The sequence below is a fragment of the Myiozetetes cayanensis genome, unplaced genomic scaffold (assembly GCF_022539395.1).
Source record: "Myiozetetes cayanensis isolate MyiCay16 unplaced genomic scaffold, myiCay2020 scf2-11, whole genome shotgun sequence".
NCBI classification, from domain to species: Eukaryota; Metazoa; Chordata; class Aves; order Passeriformes; family Tyrannidae; genus Myiozetetes; species Myiozetetes cayanensis.
Genome location: NW_026087411.1, coordinates 80,514,281 through 80,528,838, shown reverse-complemented (window position 1 = coordinate 80,528,838; position 14,558 = coordinate 80,514,281). Strand labels below are relative to the sequence as shown.

Here is a 14,558-nt window from a genome sequence, read left to right as displayed (position 1 = left end):
GCTCAAATAGTGAGTCTCAATTATATCAAATATTACTGTGAGCCCTCAGATGCTCTCTCTGAAAATTTTGCTTTCTAAGAGAAAAAAGACTAAATACCAAACACTTCACAAATGTTGAAAGAATGAGAGAAATTTATATATGCACACACTTGAAGCAAGAATTTACACATCAGATGCATATTTTAGAAGAGAAGCAGGTGAGCATTAGGTAACTGTATTCAAATCAAAACCCTGTGTGGGCAAATGAGAGCAGTGTGCCATCAAAGGGTCCTGGGCACCAGGCCAGCAACTTTCTGTGCCTCCAGCAGATGGGCTTTAGTTGTGGAATGCCTGACCTGTATGAGCAGACACATTGGCCCCACACACAGCTGGGAGAGGACAGCAAACCTGACTATGCACTACAGGTCCAGGAGAATACAACCTGATTAGAAACACCTCATAAATTACATCCTTCAGCTGAAGCTTCCCGGATCACAGGTAATGACTGAAAATACTCAGGTAGTAACCTATACTGGTCCCTTCAGACACCACTGGCCCAGGGCACCGGCTGGAGCCAGGGAAGCAGGAACAGGAAAAGCAGAGCAGCCTGCTTTCCGCAGTCCAAAGTGAAGAGCATTTCAACAGTCTGTGTGAGCTTCCCTGTGTTTATTAGGCCTATTTCAGTGCAGTGGAACCAAGAAGCCATTATCATGCAAACCCCATTCTACAGCAAGTCACGTGCTTGCAGATGCTAACCCTGCATGTGGACAAATGCACTGGGATCAGAGATCTGCCCACAGGTCTCCATGGTCTGTTCTTGAAACAGGTTTGTCATGGGATAATTTAGGTTGGAAAAGACCTCCGGAGGTCAGTCAACCCAACAGCCCAACATCCCGCTCAAAGGAAGTCTAATCAAATCAGGTTGCACAGATATTTGCCTTGACACCTCCAAGAGATTTTACTGCTTCTCTGCATGGCCTGTTGTCATATCAGACCTTATGTATTCAACCAGAGTTCCCACACACACTCTGCCTTTTTTACTGTCCTTTTGCATCTCCAAGAAGAACGTGGCTAGTCTTTTCTGTGTACTCCCATGAGTTTAGACACCTAAAAGGCTTCCCTTTTGCCTTCTCAAGGCTGAATGAGCCCAGTTCTCAGCATCTCCTTACGTGCCATGTGCACAAGTCAACATCTCCGTGGTTCTCCACTGAACTCACTCTTGGTATGTGTTGATCACCCACACCAACAGATTCTCCAGCACATTCCAGAAGTCCCCTGGATTACCCACGCCCACCCATATTCCCTGTCTCCCTTTCAGCACATATGATGGTGACTGAAGTTGCCTGAGTGCCAAAGTTTGCAATAGTGACGCTTTCTTCAACTGCTTGAAAAGGTTTCCTCTACTGCTCCTTCTTGATTAGGTGGTCTGTAGCAGACATCTGCTGAAGCATCACTGATGCTATGCTGTCCTCAGATCCTTGAAACAAGCTATGTAATAAATCATCACCTGTCCCAAGGCAAAGCTCCATGCAGTCACCTATCACAGAAAAATACCAATCTCCAAAAAAATCAGACCAGAAGCAGGTTAAAAAGATCTAGTGATGACAAAGGCACTCACTGCAGCAATTCTAAAGCACAGGAGCCATTTCAAGAGCCTGTCTTTCCATTTCCTGAGTGAGAACAAGGAGTCTACCAGAGGGGTATGATCCAATATCTATACTTAAGATTCTGTTTAGAAAGTTCTGTAAGCTTTTGCAAAGCCCCATAAAGTGTCTGTTTCTCCAGCTACAGACGAGAGTACTCCCCAGCATCTGCTCCAAATTTGCATGATGACTGGTCTTAATTCCACAGCTTTTAGCCTTGCCCAATTTCACAGCAACATCAGGCACAAAAGCCATAAAAATCCTTTATCAGACCAAGTTCCTAGTAGTCTAGGTCTTGCACAAGAGCCAGAGCAAATATGCACAAGCAGCAGCAACCGAGTTAGATGTGTTGTCTGGACATCCCCAACTGCCTGCTTTTGAGGTTGCTTTTATTTACACATTCAAGTAAGATTTAATGTAAGAACATGTTGTTGGAGTAAATACTGGGACACACATGCACACAGTTTAACTGGATGGAAAGATCTAGAAGGGAAAATAGCTAGACTGTTGTATTTGTCAGGATAGTTCTAGTCTTGTCTGCTAAAAGGTTTAGAAGAGTAGGAAAACATTTCTACCATATTTCCTAAGTGAGCCAAGAAGGAACAGAAACTTATTTGACAGGACAACACTTAAGACAATTACAAATAGTAAGTATACTCATAACAATATGCATATAAACACTTAGTACAACCAAACACTCATAAACCATGAAGGACAAACCTTCCGCCACCATATGAACTCCAGACACTCTTAAATTTAAAACTGGATTACACTGCAGGCTATACATCTGCCATTATCAAGGCTGAACAAATGCTTAGCAATATGCTGCAATGTTTACAGACTCTCTCTGTCTGCCAAAAAAAAGAGATTCAAATCTACTTGGAGCCCTTTTGAATGTATATTCAAAACAAAAACAAAATAAATTTTAAAAAACCATCCATTCAACCCAACTGCTTAAGGTCTGCTTGAGTATTTAGATTTAGAACAGTCCTTTCATAATTTAGGTTTTTATTTAGTGCAACTCTTCAGATTCAGAGACCACACTGCTGAAGTTTAAGCCATCTGGAGCACAATTCCTACTTGAATTTAGGCTTAGTTACAGATAAGGTCATAAAATATTTTGTATTGTAATGTTTGCATAAGCAGAATTAGCTTCTGTCCAACAACATTATCACACTCAGTCCCCTGACAACACGCATAACTGCAAATGATTGGTATGTTTTTGAACCTACAGTTAAAGCTTGATGTTTGGCCTTAAGCTATCCATAAACTAACTAATACAAAGACCTATTGAAGCACATATGAAGAATACGGAAAAAAGAGTAGTCTTCTACCTTAAAATCTGAAGCTGTCTGCACTAAAGCTTTAGTATGCATTTAGACATTATGCCCCACTTTGAGTATCTAACTCGGACCTCTAGTATCTGGAATGATTGAGAATGAACATATACATTATTTTTATTATCTAGACTACTTCTACCTTCCTATGGCACAACCAGACAATGCCCGCTCTTAGAGCAGGGACTAGAAAACGTGTCATCTTCTGAGATGGCTGCAGTGTGCAAACACACACCTGTATCAACTCACATCATATTGTGATGTAACATCATATTGCCTCCATTATAAATCGCTCTAGTTTTAATTAAAACATCTAAAGTACTGAGAAATCTTATGAATATTTTATTCCACTGCAAAAGTTTAGCTACACTCAAGGAACATAAAAGATTTTGAAGACTACTTCTTAGTATTGCTCTAAAATAATAAGTTTTCAGAAGTTCTTTATTACCAGCAAGTAGGTCTGCAGAAGCTGAGGAACTAGAAGCAGCCTGGGTTGTGGGCTGGGGTTCGGGAGCACTACTTCCAAAAGCATCTAAAGGGAATTCCAGAAAGCATCAGAAAAAAGTAAAGAGTTCCAATATTAAATATATCAATTCATCACTTATCATAAACAAAAGATGAAAGGAAAACCACTTCATACATCATCAGAAGAAAATGAAAGTGCTTGGCCATCTTTATTGCGGAGCAGTACCATGGACACAAAGTTCAGGTGGAAAAAAGGAGGTGCAACAAACCAGTACTTGAAAGAAATCTTTTCTATTTAAGCCTCTCCTCAGAAAACCCATACAAAGCACAGCATTCAAGACAAGAAGGTTAACTGATTTGGAGATGAATGCACTGAACCAGAGTTTGGAATAATTCCAGCCAGAACCTAGTGACTCACATTAAGTCTTTTTACAGGAATATTTCACTAATGTTTGAAATTCACTGCCTCTAAGCAACATTCCTGTTTTGCAACATGCCTAGAGTTGGCTGTGCCTATCCTGATTTCCACCTTGTCAAATCCAACAAAGATCCTGTGACTCAGATACCCAGTTTGAGACAAGTCACCCTTAAAACTTCAGCTGCTTTGAGAAACGGAACTGAGAGAAAACAACATGACCATGGAGACTTGCAAAGAAAGAAAAGAGGACACAGCAGACTTTCACTGGACATCTGAGGAAGAGCCACACATGCACTGACTGAAGACAGAATGGCAGGTGTACTGACAACAGAATGACCACACGGACAGTTTATTTGCAGTTCGTTATTGTGCAGCACTAAGAAGGGGACATGCCAGTCTCAGCCGTAATGCCACACAAAAAAGCTGTGAGAAGGGAAAACCCGCAGCTTTAGCAAAGTGCAAAGGTAATCGAAATGAAGTGATTCAACTCTGAAGTGGTGAGGAAAGAAAAATACCCACCACCAAATAGGTCAATCACACCTGAAGAATCCACCTTTGCTGGAGAGGTAGTGGGTAGAGGAGAGGGGGCTGCAAATGCATCCACTGCAGTGAGCACAGGATAAATAATATTTAGTATCAACAAGGCAACAATGATAGCTAAATATTTCAAAGCCATATAGGCTCCAACAGTTAGAATCACAGGATTGGTAAATTCACGTAACAGTCTTCAGAACTGCAAACAGAAAGTGTTACATTTCTCACACAGCAACTGAAAACCACAGTACTTTAAAGAAAGCATTGTTTATTAAGAATTTTCTTATGCTTAGAGAAGGATTTACTCTTTCAACAATCACATGACTTATTCAACTTCAGTGTCAGCCAATTCATGGTTTGCATCTTCAGCAAGTGCACATCTTATGACCAAAGCATCAAACCTACAACTTAGTATTTCTTAGTGTTTCAGCTTAAAGATGTAAACTGGTAACAAGTTGGTTTTTTCCCTTTTTTTTTTTGCTTTTGGAAAAAAATCCAAATCCAAGAAATCTGAAGAAAAGCCTGTGAAAACAAGCACTCACCAGACAAGAGATCACCAGTGAGAGAACTCTCAGGCACGGGAGAAGCTGCAGGTGGTGGAGATGAAAATGTATCTTCCAGAAATGAAAGAAAAAACAAGAAGTAAGTGTTACCCAAGTCAGTTTACATCATTGCACAGCATCAAAGCAGCAGACCACTGGAAAAATTCTCTCTTTACCTGTACCAAAGAGATCTATGCTAGGAGCAGCGTCTGGTTTAGGTGCTGCAGGTGCATCAGGAGCAGACTCAAATAAATCTAAGGCCAAGAACACAACACATCTTTAACTCATTTTTGAAAGGCAGGACTGAAAGCAGAACTCTCAAATTTTGCACATCATATTTGAAATTAATAGGCTCTCTGGTCTGAAAGCCTAGCACACAACACGCATGCAACAATGATTTTTTTGGTACTCCTGAGCGATCAATCCACCAGAATCAAAGAGTTAAAAACAAAATTACCACCAAATATATCTAGAGCAGGAGGAGCGGAGGTGGTGGCGGTAGCAGAAGTGGTGGCAGTAGTGGTAGTGGCAGTAGCTGTAGTAGCAGTAGCAGCAGCAGCAACAGCAGCAGCTGGAGAAGGAGTTGTTGCAGGAACTGGAGTAGCTGCGCTAGTTGTAGGGGTAACTACAGGAACAGCAGTCTCTGTTGGCTTCATAGCAAAGAGGTCCAGCTCAGGAGCAGCCTCTGCACTACCTTCGGATGGGGCAAAGGGGTCTTGTAAAAAGGAGAGGGGAAATATATGTGTATGCATACTTAGGATCAGTGAGGGAGGAAGTCAAGAACAAAGCAACTTCAGGCAATGCATATACTGCAAATACACGCACACGTAGAGGATGTCGCTCTAACATCTAGCTTACTTATCCAGACACGTTACTTATGTTTTTCTAAAATAAAGACCACCTGAAAGGCTGAGCAGTCTAGTAACTAGAGGGGAGAACTTTCAAAGGCTGTTTGACAATGCCAAAAAACTAAATATGACAAAAGACAATCCAGGGTACTGCTTACAACTCAGCACTGGGAGAACTGTTTATTAGCACTACCAAATAAGCACAAAGCTACCGGGACTCAGAAACAGGCAGTTTTGTTAAGCATGCTCTTCAGTCTAAGGTTTGTTTTGACCAATTGCAAACACTATGAAAATTTCAGAGAAACACACTGCCATGTAGTTTAAACAAAAAAAACAAGCAAAACAACATACTATCTAATGACATAAAACCCACCATTTCCTGAACATGCATCAAGAGCTGCTGCTACAGGGGTTGGGGTAGCTGGTGCTGCTGCCCCTTCAGCTGCTGCAGGGGCTTCCCCAGGAGAAGCTGCAAAGGCATCTTGGGTGCAGTTTAGGAACAGAAATTAAAATAAAAAAAGAAAAAGAATAAAGAGAAGAAAAATATAGTAAAAGAACCAAGTTAAATTGCATAGGTAGATCCCCTTATACAACATGAATGTAATTACTCCAACAGCAAGACAAGTCATGCAGCGTAAAACGCTTTGTCTCTCCCCCAACCCCACACAAGCAGGTACTAAACAGGGTCTGCAGATGGAGATTCTTGGGTTGCCCACAGGAAGTATAGTGAGTGTAAAAGAAGGCATTATTCTCATTGTATAAGGGTTCTGAGCAGCATGCTCATGAACTACCTAAAATTAACTAATTAACAAAATTAACTGAAGAGTAGATATTAACAACTTGCATGCTCAAAGCCTGTATTACATGTGATTAATCTGCAACTGTGAGTTTACTCACATAGCATAGTGCTTTGCAAACTTCAGCAAAACAATCCAATTACACTGGCAGATATCTGCATCTACTATTTTTAGTCTTTGAGCCAAGTCAGTCATGCAACATCTGAAAAATTGAACTTACTTGTTTCTTAATAGTATTCCAATTGGATCTTTCTGAAGCTATAACCTGATGCATAGGTTATATTTACTCAGCTTGCTTCAAACAGATCAAGAATGTTTATCTTAACTGCTGGCCAGGATAGCTTGTCTGTCCTTTTAGGATCACTTCTAGGCCAACTGGTCAAGTCAGGAAAGACAAGTCTGGGGTTTTGGAATGACTTGTTCATGAGTTTTCTTTGACTGGTTTTGTTTGTTTGTTTGTTTGCCACTTGCTAAGTGGCATGCTTAAATTTCAAGCTATGAACTTTCACAGCACTATTTCTAGGCTTAAACCACAATTTGTAGCTCTTAATTCTATGAAGTAGTCCTAATGGACAGTGCCATTTGGACTATCCTCATAGGCAGGCTTCACAAAAAGACTGCACGATCAGGATTAAATACTTCAAGATGCTTGTAAAGGCCATTTTTCTACTGCTACAAAGTTAGCAAGTTAAAAAAAAAAAAATCTGTTGGGGAATACTGCAATTGCACTGTCAAACTACTACAGGAAAAAGCTTAACATGCTTTAACTTGAGTGTCAATTTTAAAATGAAAACAACCATTTTAAAAACAAATTTATGCCAGGGAATCTAAAAAGCTCAAAAGAACATGCACTGAAACTTCAACAGAAGAGAAGAAAGCCAATTAGTCTTGTACAATAGAATTAAAATGAGTTAGTAGCAAAAAGGCCTGCTAATAAGCCATTTCAAATATAATTCTATTTTTCAAGTAACAGGGTTGTTCAACAACAAAACTGGATGGCAGTTGTCCAAGTAAAAAAAAATAGAATGCGTCAAACATCACAGGATTGTATGTATACCAGACACTGGCATACACCACGTAGAAGAAATTCAACACAGAACTGAAGAGTTTTGCATTGTACTACTTGGGAATATGCTGTGTGTAAGGTCATGTGTGTTGGGTTTTGCTCTACAGTGCCAGCTTTCAGATGGATGGTCACCTTGGGCTCTTTCAAAAGAATACATTTGTACCCACACAAGCTTGTAGGCCAACAGCACAGACGTTAGTCAACCCTACTTATAATTATTTCCCAGAATGAAAGGACAGACTTCAGATGATAGATAAAGTAGGAATTCAGAATGCATAGAGGCAGTCACTAGTTTTATGCTGGGATCACTTTAGTCTCAGAGTAACACCTGTTCCTGTACAGATGTAGGCTACTGAAGTTCCACATTTAAGTGTCATAGATACTCAAGTGGGCACAAATTCCATCTGTGGGCTGAAAGGAAACAGATAGTTTGGCACTAGCTGTATTATTTACTGACACTTCTGAATAAGGTTCTTGCCAAGCATTATAATTTTGTGTAGCATCAGACTTGGGTTAAATGGCAGATTGGATAAACACCTAAGTTCATAATGGAATCTAGAGGAAAAAGGTCGTATTAAGAATTTCTAATATCAGTTACTCCGAGAAGTTCAAGAAACGTGTATGAACATCGAGAGAAACCAACCTGAACAGGTGACCCTACAGCTCACAGTCCAAAAGTAGCATATGGTTCTAACTTGAATGTATTGACATCATGAAAACTTAGCGATGTTGCTGAAATCTTTCCAAGTTCCCACTGCATGAAAGGTTTATTAGGAGTGATAGATATGTATTATTTACTGCATTAAATTTAAATTCATAAATATCATTCTTATTGAAATCATGTGGAAACAAGGGCATTTAAAAGGTCTGAAATACTGAAGTAGTGCTTCAACACATCTTGTTTTCAGTAAAATAAAAGTATTCCTGAAGAGTGACCTGTTTCATTTCATAAATTCAGGTTTTACTTGATGCCACAGCATCAATACATGACAAAGTTACTCACACATGATGATACAGCCGACTTATAATCACTTAATGTATTAAGAAACAAGTGAAACAAACCTGTGGAAAGTCACAAGTATAGGAAAGACTGTAGAACTAAAGTGTACACAAGAAACTGTTTCCTCAGTTTTTTCCCTCTTCAGTCACCCTTCATTATTTTTTAACATGGAGAATCTGACCTGAGTTAAAAAGTATTCTATTAAGCTCAGTGCTAGGAAACCAACAGTTGGACCTGATGATCTTAAAGGTCTCTTCCAACCTTGATGATTCTATGAAATAATTGTAATAATGCTGCAAAATTTTTTCTTGTTTGTTTTTTAAACTGATTGCTACCTCGTTATACCAGTCTGTTCCAGCACAAGGGCCGTTCATCAGCCGTCAAGTGCCGAAAGTCTTCACACTTGGTTTGTGGTTTCTTTACAGGGAAAACCGCAGCTCTCCTGCCCAGTTACAATTCAAGTCATCTGAATGCCTAACAACTGACAATTGCACAGTGTCTACCATGCCTTGTTACTTGCATAGTTTACAGTGTAATCACACACCAAAATGTAACACAATAGCACATTACTAGTGTCCAAAAACACTGTGCCCAAATTCTATTACTGAGAGATGAGGCATTTCAAGGCTTTTTGCTTTTCTTCCACCTCCACCCTTCTACCTTCTCCCTCTAAGGAATGATTCCAGCTGCACTTTGAAAACAGCCTTCTCTTGTTAATCTTAAAACACCATACGGAATTTTTCAGTAGGTCCAGGTAACTGACAGACTGTCCATTAATGAGACTGAGTTCTTCAAAAAAGCTATGCTAGATCAATCCTGCATTTTTCATCTGCTTTCCAATAACATATTAGAGATAAAGACATAATGCAGAGCTTATATCTTAGAGACAAAGCCCAGTCCTAGGAAGCATGTGGGCTCCTGTCTGCTAAAGTATCAGTGGCACAGTGCAAGAATTAGCAGTCAACAACCATTCCAAAGCCTCATCTCCTGTTTCTTCCCTCAGCTTGGCTGCCTTTCTCCTGCAGCTTCCAACTTCTTTCTCTAATCAGCCACTCCCTGAAGATTCTTTATCCTTTTTTCTCCTGAGATCACTGCCCCTGTACCTTCCCCTACCACACCTCACCACAAGGAACCATGTGAAGTGATAAAGCACTGGCAAGCTGCAAGAAGTTAAGGTGACTTTGAAGACTATCTCCAGCACACCTCAAAGGTCAAATACCTACTCAATCAGATTAAGTGTAAGCACACCTAACACCACAAAAGCTATAAAGCAACAGTGTCTGCCTCCAAAACTACCTCTTCTTGCACCGTACACAATCTTAAAAGTGACAATGAATGTTAGTGTAGTATGCTAGTATAAACTTACACCACAGCCTTCAGAAGAAAAACAAATAAAGAAACAAAAAACAAAACCAAACCATGAGCACAGAGATGGAAGTTCAGTATGGACTCATGGATCGTAAAAGCGACTGGCCAGTGGGTGTCTTAAAGGCACTGTAAAAGTACCTCCACTGCTGAGTGTGTTTAGAGATTATTCTTCTTGAGAACTAGAGGTTTTCTGCTATCATAAATAATAGAACCTTGCTTCATCTTGAAGAGTTCCAGGAAAAAGTCACTATTCATCTAACATATAATCCACTGGAGATTTATAGCATTTGAGCAACAAAATACATTATCTTTAAAAGAAGAGATCAAGTCACAGCAGTCTGCATATTGCAAAAGAAAAATTCTTTCCACACTGGAGGGTGAAGGCAACTGCACTTCTTAATATTTGTCACAAAGTCTTCCAATAATAAGTTAAATCTCTAGAAACTAAACACATCCAGGTCTTTGCCACTTGACAAGCCTGGAAGTAGACACATGATTTGGCAGTAGCTTCTTTTTTCCAGGCACAGAACAGTGGTAAAGGTAGAAAAAAAAAAAGTTGCATCTTGTTGCTGTAGTACTGGATGAAAGTCATGGGCAGGTGTTTTTCTAATACTGTTGCAAGTTTACAGTGATTTCTATCCATTTAACTATTGTTTCATTTTTCAAAAAGTCATATATTTATGCTAAATTAATAATGCAATTTGAAAGTGCTGTATCAAGACTGGCTTGACCCCAATGCTTTCACACTCTATGCATCTGTAGGGCTGTTGGTGAGCACAGGCCTTGGTTTCTGCAACAGGCTTCTGAGAGTAACCAACATCAGACTCCCTCTTGCTCCTAGTGGTGGTGGCATCCAGAACATTGCCCATGACTATTTTAAAATTGCTTGTTAACTGGCCGATCCTGTGGCACTAGGATGAGTATCAATCTTTGTAAAAGGAGAGACTAAGTAGAAGGTAGCAATTGTATTCCTTTCTTAGCTCTTTTCAGCATTTTTACTGTAGATATTTTGGTGCTGCCTGCTGAAGTCAGTCCTAAAAATATTCTAACTAGGAACATTCATTCTTTAGGAACAGCTTTGTAGTGAAACTGTTTATGTATGAGACCTCTCCAGCACTCCTGTCAGCAGAAGTGATAGATAAATGACCCCCACAGAGAAGATACTGTAATTCAGTTTTCATGGCAAGTAAGTTATTACCTATTCCTGACATCCATTGTCATGCTGAAAGTATGCATCAATGGAAGAGAAAACTAGAAAAATACAGTTGTCAGGTGATATTAAAGATATTAACAGTTTTTTCTCCATTACTAGGCTGGTATAGTGTTGAAAAGAAATGTAATTTCTGACATGCTGTTGAGAAGCCTCCTGCTCCACAGGAGTGACAAGAAAACTGAAAACATACAGTGGGAATTCTTACTCAAGTAGATAGCAGATAACATTAAAGACTGAAAGAGCACAACCAAACTATAAGAATATGTTTCCTATACCTTATTGGCATAGTTGGCATTTAGTGCAAGTTCATCACCATTTTAATTTACTGCAAATGTCTTGTGAAATATAACCCAGACTCAAGAATGCTGAAATACAGTAATTTCAGCTGGCTCAATACTAAATTTGTAGGAAATACTCAAAAGAAACACAGCACAGCTGAAGTGTGACAAGTAATGAAGGGGCAGAACACTGCCACATCCATCCTCTTCAACTATGAAAGCACAGCTGCTCTTCCCAGAAATTGTAGCACAGTGCACAGTTATTGAATAATGTGAAAACAATACCTGCTTACCCCGGTGTGGACCTGAGAACTACTGTTCTTAGCTGTTCAATCATAAGGAAACTCAGCCTTAAGGTATACAGTTTTCCATTTTTCATATATGCACAGGAGTCTGTTAGCACAGCAAAAAAAGAGGTAGTTGGGCAGTTTATGACAATTTCCTGCTCCATTCAGCATCCAACACACAGGCACCTCTGGTATAGCTGGTTAAATCAGATGCCTTGTTACACAACAGCTGAACTCAATACTGCTTCATCTACCTTACGAGCTGGTGTAGAGCACTACAGCAACCAAACTAACCTCCAAAGAGATCCACTTCAGCAGGGGCAGCAGTAACAGTTGTAGCTGTGGCGGCGGCAGCTGAAGTAGTTGTAGTATCAGTAGTTGCAGCAGTAGTTGCACTGGGCTCTGTGGCAAATGGATCTGAAATCTGTGGCTCAGAGGTAACACCGGAAAGTGCAGCCAGATTATCTATACGCAACCATATAATGAAGATCAAATGGGAAAAGTAAGGGGAGAGGCAGAGAGACCATAATCACTCAAGTCCAGAAAGTTGAGCTTATTCAGGAGTCTTAACGTTCAGAAGTCTTAGAAATTAAAAATATTACTCACCCTCTCCCAAGAGGTCTAATGATTGTCCATTAAAATGACAGCAGAATAAAGAAACAGACAAATTAGTAGAGCTTCCAGACTGAAGATGTTCATTACCCAAACGTTCATTCTAAGTGACATGTCTAGGTTAAGCAATTTCTACACTTGATTTTCTAAAATTCAGGAAGTTATTCTGACATGATAAAGCTCATTATGTTTCATAACTATTCAAAACAGAATGAGTACATCAGTAGAACCCTTTGCAGAACTGGTACTAAAGCCACGGCATTCTAACAGAGAGTAGCTTGCAAATACAGTGTTAAGTTATTTCAGGATATAATACATGACATCCTTAGTGCCCCAAGTATATTGTAAGAGACAAACAGGTAGTGATCCTTTGACTTGGGACAACTGCTGGGCAGGAGGGAGGGAGGTAGGCAGGCAGGAAGGAAGGGTAAGCAGATTGGCTCTGCTCCAACTTTGGTTCGTTAGTCAATTGTTTCTGGAAGTCAATGAAGCATCTTTAATGACACACTTTCCTACAATTTGATGTCCTCTGAGATCAGTCAGATTGAGCTCAAACACAGAAGCTCTGACTCCATAAAAGATTTAAAAACCTATGAAAACTAATGAGTTTGTCCTATTATATTTTAATTCTGCAGTAAGGATAGTCTGAGCTCACCAACTACTTATTTACTAACCAGAAGCTCTGTGCTGCTCATCGTACACATAACAGGGCCATGGGTTCATCTGATCCACACTGAAGAGCAAGCACAGAGTCCAGATGTTTTACTGTGGGTCAGCATATAGGAAGCAACATAATTTGAGCAAGCACTGCTCAATCTCCACAAATTTGTCCTTATTTTACAGCACTTGTAAAAAAGGCAGCAAGAAACTACATGTAGGTTTTTTACAGTTTTCATAATTGGTTCCTTGGGAGAGCTCTACTTGAGACTGACTGCACAAGCTGAGGTTAAGTCAAAATACCATTCTGAAAGAACAGAACAGTACATTAAAAATGCAGCACTCTGGTATCACATTACTGCACACCAGGTGAATGTCTCAGCTGGACTTAAAATAAACAACCGTTGGCAAACTTCTAAGTTCCATTAGCTTATTCTTCAATGCATTCTTGTTATTCAGTTACCTTATAGATCTCAATACAGTGAAATTACAATTATCCAGCATAGCAACCTACACTTACTGTTAAAATGAGAATGATTGAACCCAATTTTTTTTGGTATAGTAATATTAAATTAACAATACTATAAGAAAATCCATGTTCTAAGGCACACTGCAAGGCAGTTCAGAGCAGAAATTCAAGTCAATTTGCTTTTATATCCACGAGTCAGACCTCACAAGGACGCAGAATTTGACCTACTGTATTTTTTGTAATACTATAGTCTATCTTACCTGCCAAATGCCTATCTATTCACCCTGCAGGATGCTGCAGGCAACATATTACCCTACCTTGATGATTTCTTGGTAGCACAGAAGTGCAGATTATCACAAGTTATAGTCCATTTGTTAGATAACATAGTATATGTATACTGTATATACTCCTAAATACAGTCCACTATTGTGAATATATACAGTATATGCCAGAATACATAGGATCAACACTGCCATGGAGACTGAGAAAAGCAAGATTATTTATTGTTGACACGTATTGATGCTGCATCTTGAAGTATTTGATATTTACATTCTCCTAGCTATTCCAAGCTGCAGCACTTCTTCCAACTTCCTCCCTCTCCTACTATTTTCTCATGAAACCTTAACTTGCTTTAGCCCACAACAGTAAGCACCTCAAGTAGCATGGAGGCACTGTTCCACATCCTCCCAAAAGTCCTAAGAGGAAGGAAGGTTATCTTGTCCAGCCTCCTGCTCAGAACAACAGTACTCCCAACACCAAATCAGAGCAGTCATGGCTCTGACTAGTCAGGTCTTGAAAAATCTCTTAGGAATAGAGAGCTCACTAGCTTTCATTGGGAATCTGCTCCAGTACTGTCTTACCCTCCAAGTGAAATAATTTTTTTCTCAATTCCACTCAAGCTCTTCATTACAATTAACTATAATTTCTAAGAAAATGTTGGCTCTGCTCTGCAATTTCTCTTCAAGTAGTTGTAGACCACTTCTAAGAGTCCCCTTTAGCCTCCTCTTTGCCAGATGACAGAGGCCCTGCTCCCTCAATCTCTCAC

At 39.7% G+C, this 14,558-nt stretch overlaps 1 protein-coding gene across 1 annotated transcript in view; it reads right to left on the bottom strand.

Annotated features, from left to right (window-relative positions):
• SNAP91 (synaptosome associated protein 91) overlaps window positions 1–14,558 on the bottom strand; it is a 65,071-nt gene that overhangs the window by 13,407 nt on the left and 37,106 nt on the right. The window contains exons 15-22 of the mRNA XM_050314449.1: window positions 12,382–12,396; window positions 12,070–12,240; window positions 6,140–6,247; window positions 5,376–5,633; window positions 5,095–5,172; window positions 4,919–4,990; window positions 4,362–4,445; window positions 3,408–3,491 (exon numbers count right to left, since the gene is read on the bottom strand). Coding sequence (XP_050170406.1) covers window positions 3,408–3,491; window positions 4,362–4,445; window positions 4,919–4,990; window positions 5,095–5,172; window positions 5,376–5,633; window positions 6,140–6,247; window positions 12,070–12,240; window positions 12,382–12,396 — 870 coding nt within the window. The remainder of the gene's footprint in view (window positions 1–3,407; window positions 3,492–4,361; window positions 4,446–4,918; window positions 4,991–5,094; window positions 5,173–5,375; window positions 5,634–6,139; window positions 6,248–12,069; window positions 12,241–12,381; window positions 12,397–14,558) is intronic.